Source organism: Zeus faber (assembly GCF_960531495.2).
Source record: "Zeus faber genome assembly, chromosome: 10".
In the NCBI taxonomy this organism is placed as follows: Eukaryota; Metazoa; Chordata; class Actinopteri; order Zeiformes; family Zeidae; genus Zeus; species Zeus faber.
The window spans coordinates 28,005,564-28,021,665 of NC_137199.1; the positions used below are offsets into that span (position 1 = coordinate 28,005,564).

Here is a 16,102-nt window from a genome sequence, read left to right on the forward strand (position 1 = left end):
AATTTTAAGTTTTAACATCAATGAAAAAAAAAAAAAAAAAGAGAAAAATGATCATTATTCTGAGTATATTTCTCCTGGCACTTAACTTCTACAGTTCGAGTCTCCAATCCTCACTGAACTAAGGTGTCCACTGAGGACACACACTGAGGACATGCACTTTAAAATGAAGCCTCAAACCAAATACATCTTTTATATCCTGTAGTTCATGGTTCTGGAGTGTATTTGAAACCTTTGAGAATGGAAGTCGTGGGAAAGGTCCTTCCAGACGTTGTTCTGGTGGACCCCCATTGGATGGTGGGTGAGGGAGGCAGGTTGGCTTTTCAGGGGTGGGACGTGGGGAAGTTACGGATTTCGTGGAAACTTGGCTGGAAGCTGTGATGACTGATCTTCATTTGCCGCCAGGAGACAATCTAATTGTGTTTCTCTCTCTCTTTTCGCCTCCCTTCTCACCCTGAACAGTGTGGGATTAATTCTTATTTAACTCGGGCATTATCTGAGTTCAATCTTTATCTTTTTGAATCGTCGTTGAAGTAAGCCCGACATGAATGCAGCCCGTTGCATTGTTGTGCTTTTCACAAAACAACATGAAACTGGAATAATTGACTGATTATATAATATTATTAGATCTGATTGAGGAGTGAACTGCTGAGTGAACAAACGGTCGACCCAACCGCACGAATGGAAAAAGTGTCTCGATGTCAGGTTATTGATCACGAAAAGCATTCATTGTTCATTGTCCTCTTGCCAGTCACAAGGTGAATAAAATGACTTTCCGGCTTTGGGGTATCTATCGAGGCTCTCTCCGGGTCGATACGATGCCTGTTTCCCCCCCTGGTGGCAACTTGACGGTGCCCCGAGCGGAATGGGTTGAAAAACACCTGCAGCCGCGTATGCATTTAAGGTGGAGGGGCCGTCCACTGGCTGCCACGGTGCTAATTCAGTCCGTGTGTGGGTGGCTGGACCTCCACAAGGGGCTGGAGCACCACAGCGAGTAGAAAAACTGTGTCTAATGCAGCACAGGATGGATGTGTGTGGGAAGACATGCACACACTCACGCTTTTTCTCTCTCTTCCTCTTGCGCTGTCTCGCTCTTTCTTTCGGTGATTTCTGTTTTTTTTATTTTATTTTTTTTTTATCGTCTTTACTCTATATGCCTCTCGATATTGTCACTCTTCTCCACCCACCTCTCTCCCTCCCTCTCTCCCTCCGTCTCTCTCAAGACGACATTTTTCGACGTCCGCTGTGTACATGTTGGGTCTGAAGACGTGCGTCTGCTTTTCCGAGCCGCTTTGCTCCCGTCTCTGGTCTTTGCCGTGGAAAACAACTCCCAGTTAATTGGCTGGGAGAGGGAGCGCGTCCTGTCCATCCCAGATAACATTATCCCATGTGACGCACCGCTGCCAGAGCTGAGGCTGCCAGGCAGGCGAGCGCGGAGAAGCAGCGACGAACGGTCTGGGAAATATGAGGAATCCAACACAGCAAAATGTAACATGACAGCAATACACTTCACTGTATATACTGTATAATGAGCTATGTAGTTCTATATACAGTATACAGTACATTCAATATCCAACGTTAAAGAATGCAACAGAGACGCATTCATGTAGAGCTTGATATCAGACCAACCATCTAGTTTTTCATGAAAAAGAACCCTCAAATATGCATTGTATGGAAATATATATATTTTTTTCCATGTGATTTATACATGATTGATGTTTAAAGTGTCTTTGAATGCTTTACAAATAAATTGTATTATGATGATGATGATGATGATGATGACGACGATGATGATTATGATGATGATGATGATGATTATTATTATTATTATTATTATTATTATTATTATTATTTTGTTATTGTCATTTGAGACTTCATTTCCCAAGATACGGCAGACTGTATTTTCTTATGAATATTAATTTAGTGTGCAATATTTATGTATTTATATTGGAGGGAGGGATGGTAGCTCAGGCGGTAGAGCTGGTGGTCTAGTAATCTAAAGGTTGATGGTTCGATCCCAGGCTCCTCCTGCTAGCATGCTGTAGTGTCCTTGAGCAAGACACTTAACCCCTAATTACTCCTGATGGCTGCGTCCGTCGGTGTTTGAACAATTGTAAGTCGCTTTGGATAAAAGCGTCTGATAAATGACTAAATGTAAAAATGTAATATTTCAATATCGTGATGTCTTCACTTCATCATGACGTAGCACCATGAAACACAAGTAAACAACGCTGCCAAATCTTTGCTTGTGTGATGCTCTGGACACTGCAGCCGATAGCACACACTTGACGAACTGCATATAACTAAACAGTATATAGTGTGTCCTGCATGCTTGTTTAGCAGCTTAAAAGTTTGGGACTCCGCCGAGCCATTCCTACCTTTTTGGAGAGAAACGAGCAACAACCAAAACAAACAATTCCACAGCCACTTGTTAAAGTGACCCTGGGAAAAAAAAGTGACTGTAAATGCAGTACTGTATATATATATATTTTCTTCTCTTCACAGGTCGACGAGAGAGGCACAGACAGCCAGCGGCAAGACCGAGCCTGATAAACCAGGAGGACGGACTGGGAGAGAGAGAGAGAGAGAGAGAGAGAGAGAGAGAGTGAGAGAGAGGGAGAGAGAGAGGGAGAGGCAGCAATCGCAGGTTTCAAGCAGCTACATGATCAGTTTGCCTGGGCTCTGAGAAGAACAAGAGAAGGAATTACCAGGAGCCATGGACTTTGTAATGAAACAAGCTTTAGGCGGTAAGTACTCCTTTCTCTCTACATTTAAATATGTCTATCTAACTATCTATCTATCTATCTGTCTATCTATCTATCTATCTATCTATCTATCTATCTATCTATCTATCTATCTATCTATCTATCTATCTATCTATCTATCTATCTATCTATCTATCTATCTATCTATCTATCTGTCCACTCAGCCACATCAATAATGTTGTCAGAAGGTCATTCTTTATCATGTTTCTCTCTTTTTCTCGATCATTCTTCATTTCTTCTATCTAAACATTGCATTCTCTCTCTCTCTCTCTCTCTCTCTCTCTCTCTCTCTCTCTCTCTCTCCCTCTCACCCCCACCGGCTCTAACCCTTCCTCATCTTTGGAAGACATTTAGTCATTATAGGAGCAATATGTGTCGTCAATTATTCATTGCGGTTTTTATCCAAATTTGTCCATCAAGTGCACCGGCGAAATGACCGCAGCGTGGGCCCCGCCGACGCCCGGCGGGCCCCCGCCGACGCCTGAGCGGGGAGAGTTAGCGCCACGTCAACCGCGTAGATTCTATTTCAACAACACAAACAGAAGGGCGGGTTGGAGGGGAGGGAGGGGGCGGGCGGGCTCCGTGGAAGACCACCCGGATGGGGGGGAAAGGCAGAGGTGGGGACGGAGGGATCGGCGGAGGGGAGGTGTCGGGGTGGGGGCGGGGGGTCGGGTCCGGGGTTGTATCTCGAAAACCCACGTCTCCCTTCGCCCTCCCCGCCACGCTGCCGCCGTTGAAACTAGGGGACGGCGGCTGGTTAAAATAACAAACAACAAAAAAAAACACGACCCTCCACGGGCGAGAGGGGGGCCTGGCGAGCTCCGTGTGGGTCGAGCGATGTGCGAGCGCCAGCGTCCCCCCCTCCGGGGGCCCGCGGGGTCAACGGCCGCTTAAATCAACACCCTCATCTGCCCCCATCGGCCCGGCGGCCGCCAGCCGCAATAAAATGTGATTTATTCTATTACAGCTCAATTTCCATTACCTCCTCTGGCCCTCCTGCCTTCTGCCTCGCCATCCCTCCATCCCTCCATCCCTCCATCCCTCCATCCCTCCATCCCTCCATCCCTCCATCCCTCCATCCCTCCATCCCTCCTCCCGCTTCCCTGTTTATGTTTTTCATCAGTGCAGCTCTTTTTTTCCTCCGCCTCGTCCCTCCTTTCTCCCCTTGCCGTCCCGCACCCTTCTTGTCCATTTAACCCCCCCCCCCCCCTTTTTTTATTTCCCCTTTAAGCCTCTCTTCGCTCGTCTCTTAACCCCCCCTCCTCCCCCTCTCCCCCTTCTTCTCTCTCTCTCTTTGTCACGCTCTCTCTCTCTCTCTCTCTCTCTCTCTCTCCCTCCGTCTTTTAAATTGTTCTTTGTTTCTTCCCTTGTGGCTGGTTCAATTTGCCGCTGTGTACCGCCCCCCTGCTTCCCATCCCTCCCTCTCTCCTCCCTGTCCTCATCCATTTATCCCTTTCTATTTCTTTCTTTGCTTTATTTGCCATTGTTCCTCCCTTGTTCCTCCCTTTATCCACGGGATCGCTGAAGTCCGACGGCCATCTCCCTACCTCTATCGGCCTCTTCATTCTTCATTATCTCTCACTCTCTCGCTCTTTCTCGCTATCACTCAGTTCTTTCTCTGTCCACCTGCCCTCGTGTGAGGGGTAAGGGGTGGGCTGTAGGGTTTTGCCCCCTCTCTTCCTCCCCTCTACCCCCAAACCCCCCTCTCTCCCCCACCCGCTCTCCCCACCTCTCTTGACCTTCTCCGTTTTCTCACCGCACATCCATCCATCCATCATTCCCTCCGTTCCCTCCTCTCGCCATCCGCCATGCTGGCTGGTGCAGCCCTCTATAAGTTTGCCTTCCGTTCCTTCCTCTGCATCCCTAAACCTTTCCACTCACTTTCATCTCTCCATCCATCCATCCATTCATCCATCCATCCATCCATTCATCCATCCATCCATCCATTCATCCATCCATCCATCCATCCATATGTCTATTTATGTCTTTGAGGATAGTACTGTAAATGCCGGTGTCTAGCAGCCCATTTATCCATCTATCTATCTATCTATCTATCTATCTATCTATCTATCTATCTATCTATCTATCTATCTATCTATCCATCCATCCATCTATCCACCCTCCCCCGTATCTTGTTGTCTGTAATTTCCACCTTAGAAGCCGTGTCTATTGCTATGACCTTTTCAGTGCTCTGGCCTTGAAACAGATTGGCATTTATTTCACCGGGACACAGTTGGTTGTAGGGAAGCCCATGAATATATACGAGCAGTCCACGCAAACATGCATTTAGTGAAAGGACAACGAACGTATGCACTCACACACTCACACACTCACACACACACGCACACACCTAGACAAACACACCCATGCTGTGGCAACTACGCACACTCCCACAGCGCAGGTGCTCACACATGTACGCAGAGAAAGGCACAAATATAAACCTCCATGCAGAGACAGATGTACATATTTATACAAAATTGAATGTGCGTTGACATGAAAAAAAAAAATAATATATATAAATCCACCAACACACCTTGGCTTCCATCAAACCTCTCTCCCTTTCACATTCTCTGTCTCTCGGGCTGAACTCTGGTGCAGAGCATTGCAGCAAATGAAAACAATTACTTTTTTGAGCTTTTCTTTTTTCAAAATAAAGCTTATGTGCTCTAAAACTGATATACTGTAATACGCATAAACCTTTCTATCTTCTGTTCCAGAATTACAAAGGTTACTCTTGCCACTTCAAACACGAGCACATGCACACACACACACACGCACACACGCACACACACACACACACACACACACACACACACACACACACACACACATACAAATACACTGGCCTCATGCTTCCGGCCCTTTACTAATTTCGTTAGCTATCCCACACCACTGTAACATTTAATTAGCACAGGGCGAGGTATAGATCGTTGCTCTAGGCCTGTGATTGCCTTTTCAGGGTGTTTAATTAGATATTGGCTTCATCAGCGCACCCACACCCACACCCTACCAAACGGAACAGGTCTGAGGGGAGTGGGTCCAACATGACCGCCCTACTGGGCTATACAAGTCATTTTATCCATTTATTTCAAGATACAGATAAGATTTCATATGTCCAGCTGTGGCCCTACACATAAAAGCCACGCACGCTTTTATTAATGTCTTTGCTCTCTGTCCTCACCGATTTACGGGGCCTTACGTGCCGCTGTGACAGGACGGAGAGCCCAAGCTGCAGAATTGCAGTCACACCATGCACAAGAGCACTTCCAGGACTCTTTCCGTCAGGAAGTGCACACGAGCACACCCAACCGTAGGAAAACCTGCACATGTTTGAAACAAACAAACGTGTATTACATCCTTGCTACATATAAATATACAACATGCATGAACGGGCAGATGCTACACACACACACACACATACAGGCATGCACACACACTGAAATGTTGTACTCGTGAGTGCAGCAATAGCCGCCGATCAGGTTTCCAGATTAATGAGAAACTGGAAATACGAAGTGCAAAGTCCAGGGCCATCGTGCCCTGACAATATTGCTGTGAAACAAACAGCAAACAGATATGAAAAAAAATAAATAAAAGGGCCTCAATGAAAGAAGTCGAAGGAGTTGACGAATCGTATTAGACGGGAAATTGGGGAAAGTCGGGTGATATTATCACTGTATCTCACATCCTCTGGAATAATAAAGAAGGAGCATGAAGAAGATCTCTAAATGATCCAGATGAAGTGGTCCAGGTCTCAACATTTCATTTCCTGTGCAGCATGGAGCAACGATAAGGAGCAAATTGTGATCTTTTCTGTTGCATGTGGGTTTGGTTCAACTTCTTTATAATAAATAAATAAATAAATAAATAAATAAATAAAAGAATGACAATAGTAATAATAATAATAATAATAATAATAATAATAATAATAATAATAATAATTCTTACAATGTATATTCCTGTTCTGGCAAAGCCATGTCATATTTTATTTAAACAATATTATATAATAAAAAAAATAGAAAATGTGTAATAATAATAATAATAATAATAATAATAATAATAATAATAATAATAATAATAATATAATATATAATATTATATTAAACAATATTATATAATTATAAATAAATCGAAAATGTGTAATATTATTAATAATAAAATAATAATAATAAAATAATAATAATAATATTTCACTTATGTTATCTTATGCTATCTTATACAGTATGTCAACTTTCCACCAGTAAGATAGAGTACTGTAGGCTGTATTTTTTTTTTTAACCTTCAGTCCTACTCTCATTACAATATTAGTATTTTATAAATGTGTTCTATGCTAAACTAAGACATCCTGCATTTATTCACATATTGGGTTGTTTGCAGTCGTAAGACTGTTTTTTCTTTATATATTCTTTGAAGCGGCTATAATGAAAACAGTTTACGATACGCCAAATTTATTTACATAGACCTTGACCGTAACAATGTCAATCACATTGGGGATTATGACGTTACAATGCCTTTGACAAAGTAATTAACCTGCTCACACACACACACACACGCGCACACGTGCACACATGGGCTGGCAAGGAATGATTATTTTTTTATGGCACATTTTATACTAAAGGGCAATTCAAAGTTCTTTGCATAAGGCATAAAAGTCATGATATAAAAGCAAAGTGGAATAAAGGCAAAGAAATAAAAAGCTAAAAACACATTGCAATATAAAACACGCACACACACACACACACGCACACACACACACACGCACACACACACACACACACACACACACACACACACACACACACACACACACACACACACACACACACACACACCAGGTGGGGAATGCAGTTTGCTATCATAAATTCATGAAATCTCTTTATCAACTAGTTACACCCACCACAAACATATACAAATCTCTGCCGGAATCCAGCGGCCGGACAGGCGGCCAAACGGCAGATACAAAAACGCCACGCTCAATTGGTTTATGTTGCGTGTATACCTTCGATGCAGCGTGTTTGCATTTCCACCTTCGATTGCCTGTCTTGCCCAGCGCTCCGGAGCCCCTCACGCCGCCGAAAAAAATCCTCACACCATTGGTGCCTCGCCCCACGTAGCTTGTTCCTAGAAAGCGACATGTTGAGTCGCCGCCAGTGCCACTTGTGAATAACGAGGCCTTAATTCGTCTGCGGAAGGTGATCCATTATTTAAATGAGCTTCATTCTTCAAACCCCCTCGCCCCTGATAAATTATTCAATAGCACTGTTCTCTGTCTGACTGGCTACCTGAGGGAGTCAATGGCCCGTGCCCCCAATTTGATATCCTTTGTCATCTCCTCTCCAAAAAACAGTCTCTTCTCTTTCTTCCTCCGTGGCCCCTTATCAGCTCTCTATGCCATTGTTCGTCCAAACTGTAGTCTATTATTCTACTGTTTCTGCTTTTCACCTGGGAGATGGGTTGTATAGAAAAGCCATAGAAAAGCATGAATGATAAAGCCTCGTTTCCCCAAGGACAATGCACTGCAGAACCTTGAGTGCGGAGTGCCACTAAGTAGGACTCGTGGACCGGTTTCAAGCCTCAGCGGAGTCGGATGCCTTGCTCAAGGCCGCCCCGACGGCAGCTCTTTCGCAGTTGTTTCGCCGTCGTCTGAAAAGGAACCTCTCGGGTTAATTTCTTAACCGCCCGACAATCCAATCGCCCGTTGCAACTCTCACACCGTGAGCCTGGCGCCGCCTCTCCCGCCCGACGACCACGTGGGGTGAAAACATTTGCAGCACAAAGACGAGGCAACATGAACGAGGCGCCCAGCGGATGAGCGCGCAGTTAGGGCGCCAAGGCTGTTTGAGCACTTAGCCCTGAATTACACGCCTTTGTCAGGGCTGCGGCTGACCTAGCTTCTAATAGACTGATGGAGGACTCGGCGGAGGACACGGAAGGGCATTGGATGGGAGTGCACAGGGAGGCGGGAGGTGGAGGGTGGGTGAGCGTCAGAAGAGAGGAGGAAGTGCAAGGGAAAAAAAGTGAATAGAGAGGAAAAATTAAAAATAAATAAAAGACCTTCAACAATGTCCATATCAGTGCTGTTACTACCGTACCCACTGAGATACAGTCCATGGACGATGTACAGTATGACATGATGTCATGGTATAGGGTGAAGCAAAGGAGAGTGGCAGCGAGGAGATAAGGAGGCCATTAAGGAGGACGACTAAGGAAAGGAGAACGTAGAGGAAACTGACCTTGTTGGTCACGCTCCACCCATTCACCCTAATATGCCTACCTTCATGTACGATACACAGATCCACCCACATCATAGCTGTATGCCGCCATGCCAGAGGACAAAGAGAACATAAAGGAGGAGAGAAAGGGAGAAGTATTTTCATCAGAATCTTTCCTTCATTTATTCTCTTGTTTATTTTCCCAGTGCGCAATTTAAATTGAATTGCACCAGAGTTTGCTTCAAGCTATTCAGCGTCTGTGTTCCCTGAGCAGGGAGGGCAAACAAGACACACAGCCACAATATACTCAAAGCACGGACTGAACGACCGGGGTGAAGCGACCGTTGAGGATAGATAAGTGAAAAAAGAGAAAGACAGGAAAAAGGATCGGGGGTTGAGAGGTGTCGGGAGGGGAGGAGGAGCAGGATGGAGGATTGAGAGGGACACTGGATACTTTTGAAGGGTGAAGGGGCGGACGGGCCTGAGGGAAGACATCTTCTCCGTCCGGGGACTCTAATAATGGCTGTCCCATAAGCACCAGTCAGCCTATCTTTAACCAGCCATCCATCTCCAGACTAATTCTGCAGAGCTAAAGTTAGACCCGTGCGGAGGTGAGAGAGGCTCATTAGCCATTCTCCTAATACATACTGTACTGAGTCTCACTGTGGACCGCAATATTTTAAGACTTTAACTTAAAATATATTTTTGCCAGAACCTGAAGCAGTTTGGCAGTTTGGAATCTCACAGGGAGAACTCGGTCGGTGCATTCTGACATGTACAGTGGACGTGTTCTCAACACGTTGTTCCCCAAGGCTGGTCATCGCACCAATTCAGTTCCTTATATACATCATAAAATTTAGTCATGATGTTCCAAAAGGGTCGTTTCGGTTTGTCTGTCTTTTGCAATGACCACATCCAAATGGAAAATGGGAAATAAGCCGAACTGTAAATCAAAACCACATCTGCATACAGCAGCTCTTGCCTGAATATACATTAATGGATATTATTATTCCATCATTTTCAACCCACACGGCCCTTTTTCGACTATTCATTTCAGAACTTATTGTCATAACATCATGCTGAAGCATTTGATATAGACAAGGAGAATGAGGTCTATAGAAAATGGACGGAAAAACTCTAAGAAATGGTTCCACCCGCAGCATGTCCATCGCTCATCCTCACGGCTCGCAGGCTCTCTTTGTGTGTAGTAAGACTTCAGCTCACTATACACAACTTTCACGCCATCTTCACCTTCAAAACACAAGATAAATTTGACTAAATCCCACTATGAACTTTCAAGGCATCAGAGGATATTAAAAAAAGCTATTTTATATAGGAGACATTCCATTAGTAATTGTAGAAATATTAATTATTTATTTATTATGATTAAAAATATTAAGAAATTACAGATTATTACAAAATAAACATGAAAATATACAAATAATATAAATAAATCGAATGATAAACAATTAAATATTAATGAACAAAAAAATAAACCAAAATATACTAAAAACATTTTGGCTATATATTGTACAGTAAACCAAAAATAATTAACAATGAATAATTAAATGTTACAATGAATAATAATCAACAAAGAATTCACCTTTCTCAACAATTCACATTCTGACAGAAATAGGGAGTTGTGTAATTGTGCAATATACTGTATATAAAATGAAATATCTGCACTGTGCAGTTAGAGTAATGGTGCTGGTAGTAGGTAGAATGCAGTTTATGTGCATCTATATATGTGTATCTGGACACCATGACTTAAAGCCGGCCCTCTAGGGGGTCACCAGGGAGCCTCCACCCACCACCACCTCAAACAGCGCCCCCCTCAACAGCTCGCTCCGTCCCCGGCCGAGTGCTAATTTGTCATCCTGGGTTTGTGCTGCCACACAGCTCTGCAGGGTCATTACGCACAAATTAGACCCAGCGCCGGCCGTCCCGCGGGCCTTCATAACCGGGCTGCTGTTTAAAAAGGGGAATCATGTTTCAACAGAAACGGTTCTATTTGTAAATTTGGGAGTTCTATCGTGCGGCTATGATCACCACGCGATCATCGGATAGATAAACGCAATGCTGTCGTTTGGTCATAATGTTCATTCTTACCACTTTATCTGAAGGTGAATTGAATATTATATAAATATAGATCTAAAGGTCTGTGGATTGCTATTTGTGGAGGCCACACTTTTACTGTAAATATTTGTAAATTTTGGGAATATCTCCTGTACGATAGTGTGTCATCACACAGGTTTCCATTGGAACGTCGGCAGCTTTTCAGTTTCTCTGTGAATCAAAGGGTTTGTTTGCTGTTGCAGTGACAGATACGCACACTTAAGATGGCAAAGGAATACGAATACACACGTCAAAACGGAAGTCTTTCTTCTGCAGCTCAGAGCAGCTTTGTCTGAATGACAGAGTACGGCTGCATGACTCAGGAAATGAATCCATAGATCTGATTCATCACAGGCTCCAAAACATGTGCATCGCGATGTACTGCACAGCACCTACGGTCTCATCGTTCATGCGTTCATTTCTTCCAACGTTCATCCCATTTCTCCAGAAAGAAATAAAGATAGAAACTTCCCGACCGCACCGCCGCCGTGCCTGGCCGCTGATTCAATAACCAGACGACGTTTTCTCTTCGCAGGGCTCTCCGTAAAATGTCCCCGTTGTGGGACTTATAAAGGTTAATCTTATCTTATCTTGATTCATTCATTCATTGTCAGGTGGCTCCGTATTTATTATCGATTGGACGGTGGCAGCAACAACATGAAAAAGGCTGGAGGGTGCTGGGATTATTTTCACATGATCCATAATTCTGCCGTGGTCAAAACCGCCGACACCAGCAACAAATTACAAGAGCGATGCGCAACGCGAAGACAACGGAACATCACTGAACAGAATCTGAGGTGTTGTTTTGCATTCCTCCACGGACGACTCTGATTCATTCGACTTTGCGCGGTGCTCCGGCTATGATCTGAAAACCCCGAGGCCGGGGCGTGTCGCCCGGACAGATGGCCGACAGCGGGTGGAAGAAGAGCGTGTTGTCTTCTGTATCTGTGATCCTCTGAGGTCTTTCCAACTGGCTGCTCAGCGTCTCCCCGCACCGTCCAAGACGCTGCCGCTGCCTCTGGCGTCTCAGGGATGCCCCCGTTGTCAAGTCATGCGAGCGCATGGGGCCTTTTCCTACGGAAGGCAAGCACAGGACAATGGGATCCAGCTGAATGTGTGTGGGTTTCAGGTGCATTTCCCATATTTAATTTCTCTTTAGGTTTTTCAGGTTTTTTTTCCCTGTGTGCATTGTGCAATACATCAGTAATCTGTGCTAAAAATGAACATTCCGTCGCTTTTACCTAGAAAATAAATCACTTTTGAGGGCCGTTGGTAAACAATAACAACCTCTGCATGGGTGTGTCTAGACACATCGGCAGAGGTGACTGGCTGTACTGGGAAGCTCAAAAGTTTACAAACATGTTATTAGAATTTTGGTTTTGTTTTATTTTTTTCACACTAATCTTACATTATCGGGTAAACCGGTACTGCCAAGCATCGACTAGAGGAAGTGCCCCATCCTGTTCTCCTTTCTGAGATAACGGCTTCTCCTTAAGCCCGCATCCGTGACCTCTCCTTTCAGGAGCCACCAAAGACATGGGTAAGATGCTGGGAGGGGAGGAGGAGAAGGACCCGGATGCTGCCAAAAAGGAAGAGGAGCGCCAGGAGGCGCTGAGGCAGCAGGAGGAGGAGAGGAAGGCCAAGCACACCCGCATGGAGGCAGAGAGGGAAAAAGTACGGCAGACGATCAGGGACAAGGTAAGAAAGCTCTATTCTCTCTCTCTCTCTTTCTCTCAGCAGCCACCTTCTTATCCTTGGGCTCGATCCATTAAATCTGAATCTCATGGGCCGAAAGATCCTTTGATAGAGCTGAATGTTCTTTCGTGTTTTAATCACTTTCTAAGTATGACGTTTCCCTGAAGGATCTGAACAATGTGCATTCTTAAAGGATGTAATCTACTCCAATGTAATATATTTAACTCCGATCTAAACTACATCCAGGATGGTTGTTTTCAACTTTGCAACTCGCTTCTGGGGCCATACAGAGATCCAGGAGAGTGTCAGGCTTTCATTTCATTTCAGACTAAATGATTAGCGTGTCCTCCAGGCTGATTAAGGTTCCGGCGCGAAATCAATCACTGGTTCCCCACACGAGAGCAGCGGTCTCCAACCCTGGGTCAGCGACCCCTGGGGGGGCCACGGACGTACTGCAGGGGATCCGCCAATTTCTATTCGGTCTACATTTCTATGTATTTCAGACAAAAATATATATATATTGAGTAAACTCTAACCATTAACACCAGAACAGCGGCGTTTCTTTATTCCAGTAATCAGCTGACGCTGTCCTGCGCCAATCCTGCACCACATCACACTGAAGCATTCAATATAGATGGGAGCGGTCTATAGAAAATGGACGGAAAACCCAGAAGAAATGGTTCCACCCGCAGAAGGTCCATCGCTCATCCTCGCGGCTCGGAGGCTCTCTTTGCGTGCACTGAGACTTCAGCTCACTCTACACAACTTTCACGCCAACTTCACCTTAAAAACACAAGATAAATTTGACTAAATCCCGCTATGAACTTTCAAGGCGTCAGAGGATATTAAAAAAAGCAATTTTATATAGGAGACATTCCATTAGTAATTGTAGAAATTTTATTTATTTATTATTATTAAAAATATTAGGAAATTATTACAAATTATTACAATTAAACACAAAAATAAACAAATAATATAAATAAATCGAATGATAAACAATAAAATAATAATAATTAACCCTTTCGTGGACCAATAAACCATTTTCTATCGACTTCATTCTCCTGTCTATATGTGGGGGGGGGGCATCACCATCGCTTTTTGTTTTGTTCAAGTCGGAAACAAAGGAAAACAAACAAATGAGAAATTAAAACGGTTTCATTTTGCCATTTTTGTTTTCAGTCATTGACTTCGGCGACACACTGCCGGTGCGGCAAAAATAGAGCAGGTGCGTTTATTATTTAGTGGAGCAGAGCGCCACGCCTGCGTCCCGGGGGACACTGATTCCCTGAACCCCGCTTGGATTGGGCGGCGGTTCAACCCGCGCGGGCGTTGCTCATGTAAGCGCCAGCGAAGCGGCTCCTCGGAACGCTGCTTGGCGCGAGAGCAGCCTGACTCGGTGGAGTCTGGACGAAGACAGGCACGGGCCGGCTGTCCATATTTGAAGGATCAAGCGATCAGAGGAACGCCGCCCAATACAGGACCGATGCGCAACGCCATGCTTCCCCCACGTCTACGGGGCAAGAACGACCAATGGACGAACATTTTTATATTTAAACGCGTGATGACTAAAAAGGGGTATTCCAACCAATATTTCCCAAAACTGAGACCGAGATGTGACACGCCCTAAAATTGGATCTCAGTCCAATGCAGCGACTTTGGGACGCGGCGGAGCAAGAAATCTGCGGCGGCCGCATGACATCGTCATGTCAACGTGGAGCAGGATCTCTGGAGAGTCAGACATTTTTTTAGGGCGCCTCACACCTTGGTCCTGTATTGGGAAAAATGTAAATGGTTTGAAAACCTGTTTGTTTACTGCCTCATTTCCCTCGCAGTAAACTCGACTGGGTGGATGGGCTTTGTACTGTGTAGTGTAGGGAATACACACCGCACGTCCTGGATACCTGTACAGGATGCCGACCTTCTTCTCCTCCTCCCCTCTGTGCTTGGCAGTACGGACTGAAGAAGAAGGAAGAGAAGGAGGCGGAGGAGAAGGCCGCCATGGAGCAGGCATGCGAGGGGTCCCTGACTCGACCCAAAAAGGCCATCCCGGCGGGCTGCGGGGACGACGACGACGACGACGAGGAGAGCATCCTGGACACGGTCCTCAAGTTCCTGCCCGGGCCGCTCCAGGACATGTTCAAGAAGTAAACACCTCGGAAACAAACACGCCCCGACCGGGGGGGGGGGGGGGGGGGGGGTCCGGTCTGTGCTGGGCCGAGGGGGCGGGGGGTGGTCGTGGGTGGTGGGTGGGGTCAGGATCTCTGGTTGAGAAAGGGTGCGAAGGGAGAAGTGCAACTGTATCGATTGGCTGTGCATGGGGGGCGGGGCTAGGGAGCTTGAATGAGATGGAGGGGGGTGGGAACCGGACCGGGCTTTGAGTTTGTTTTTCGTCGGGCTCGGGGGGCGGGGGGGGGTTAATTGGATTTGGAGAGAAAACATAATTGTGAAAGGGGGTTTCGCCAAACTGTTAGAGGCTGCACACTGCCTTCCTCGGACATTTAAACCTCTTTGTGTTTCCTTTTCTACTCCCCGACAGGGGTACGCTTGTTTTTCTCGACCCCGTTCCCTGCCGCATCGGCTGCAAGGCCCTTCAAAGCTGCCGCTCTCAGCACATTTTTAATGCGTGCATCTTTTTTTTTTTTTTTTTCTCTTCACACTTAAACATTCCAGAATATGACACCGCATGCAGGTCAGAGCCAGGCGCCTTTGAATGGGTTGGTCCTCATCCGTCGGCGGGGTAGTAGGTGCGCTGCAGTGCGCATCCTCTCTCCGATTTGGTCCAGAAAAATTCACTGCCAGTGTGTGTTTTTTTTCAAATTTTTTTATTTGGGTTCTACTCCGCTGTCTAGTTTCTACTTTTCTAGAGCACACGCGAGGCTGATCTCGGCCTTTTTTCGATTGAGCATCAGCGGCTGAATTTCCAGGACATGTGCCTTCATATAATCATCTCTTGTTGGGGAATTGTAAAATGAGGGCGTTGCGTTCGTGAGGGTCCTGGTCAAACTAATTCACACGCGCAGTTATTGACAGAGAGCGGGCGCGCGCTGTACACAGCAGTACCATGCCACACGCTCCTGCAGTTACGTGTTTGATGTTATATCGGCAAAGCTGGTGTCAGTCATTGACTTCGGTTCACGGGTGGGGCTCTCCTCAAAAATTCAGAGAAAATGCATTAAAAAAAAAAAAAAAAAAAAAGAACCCCACCTGGGCTCCAGGAGGCAGAGACATGGACGGACTGCAGTTTAAGGGAGGGTCCATAAAAATGTAAGAAACAAAACACCAAAACCCCGCCGCTTCCCTCAAATTTTTTTTTATCGCAGG

At 45.4% G+C, this 16,102-nt stretch overlaps 1 protein-coding gene across 1 annotated transcript; it reads left to right on the forward strand.

Moving 5' to 3' along the window:
- Positions 1-2,713: 2,713 nt before the first annotated feature.
- Positions 2,714-14,929, forward strand: LOC307235789 (complexin-2; the record flags this gene model as incomplete). The annotated part of the gene is made up of 3 exons (XM_080008000.1): positions 2,714-2,744; positions 12,609-12,784; positions 14,732-14,929. The coding sequence occupies 3 exons, from the start codon at positions 2,714-2,716 to the stop codon at positions 14,927-14,929; spliced, it is 405 nt and encodes a 134-aa protein (XP_079864126.1).
- Positions 14,930-16,102: the final 1,173 nt, after the last annotated feature.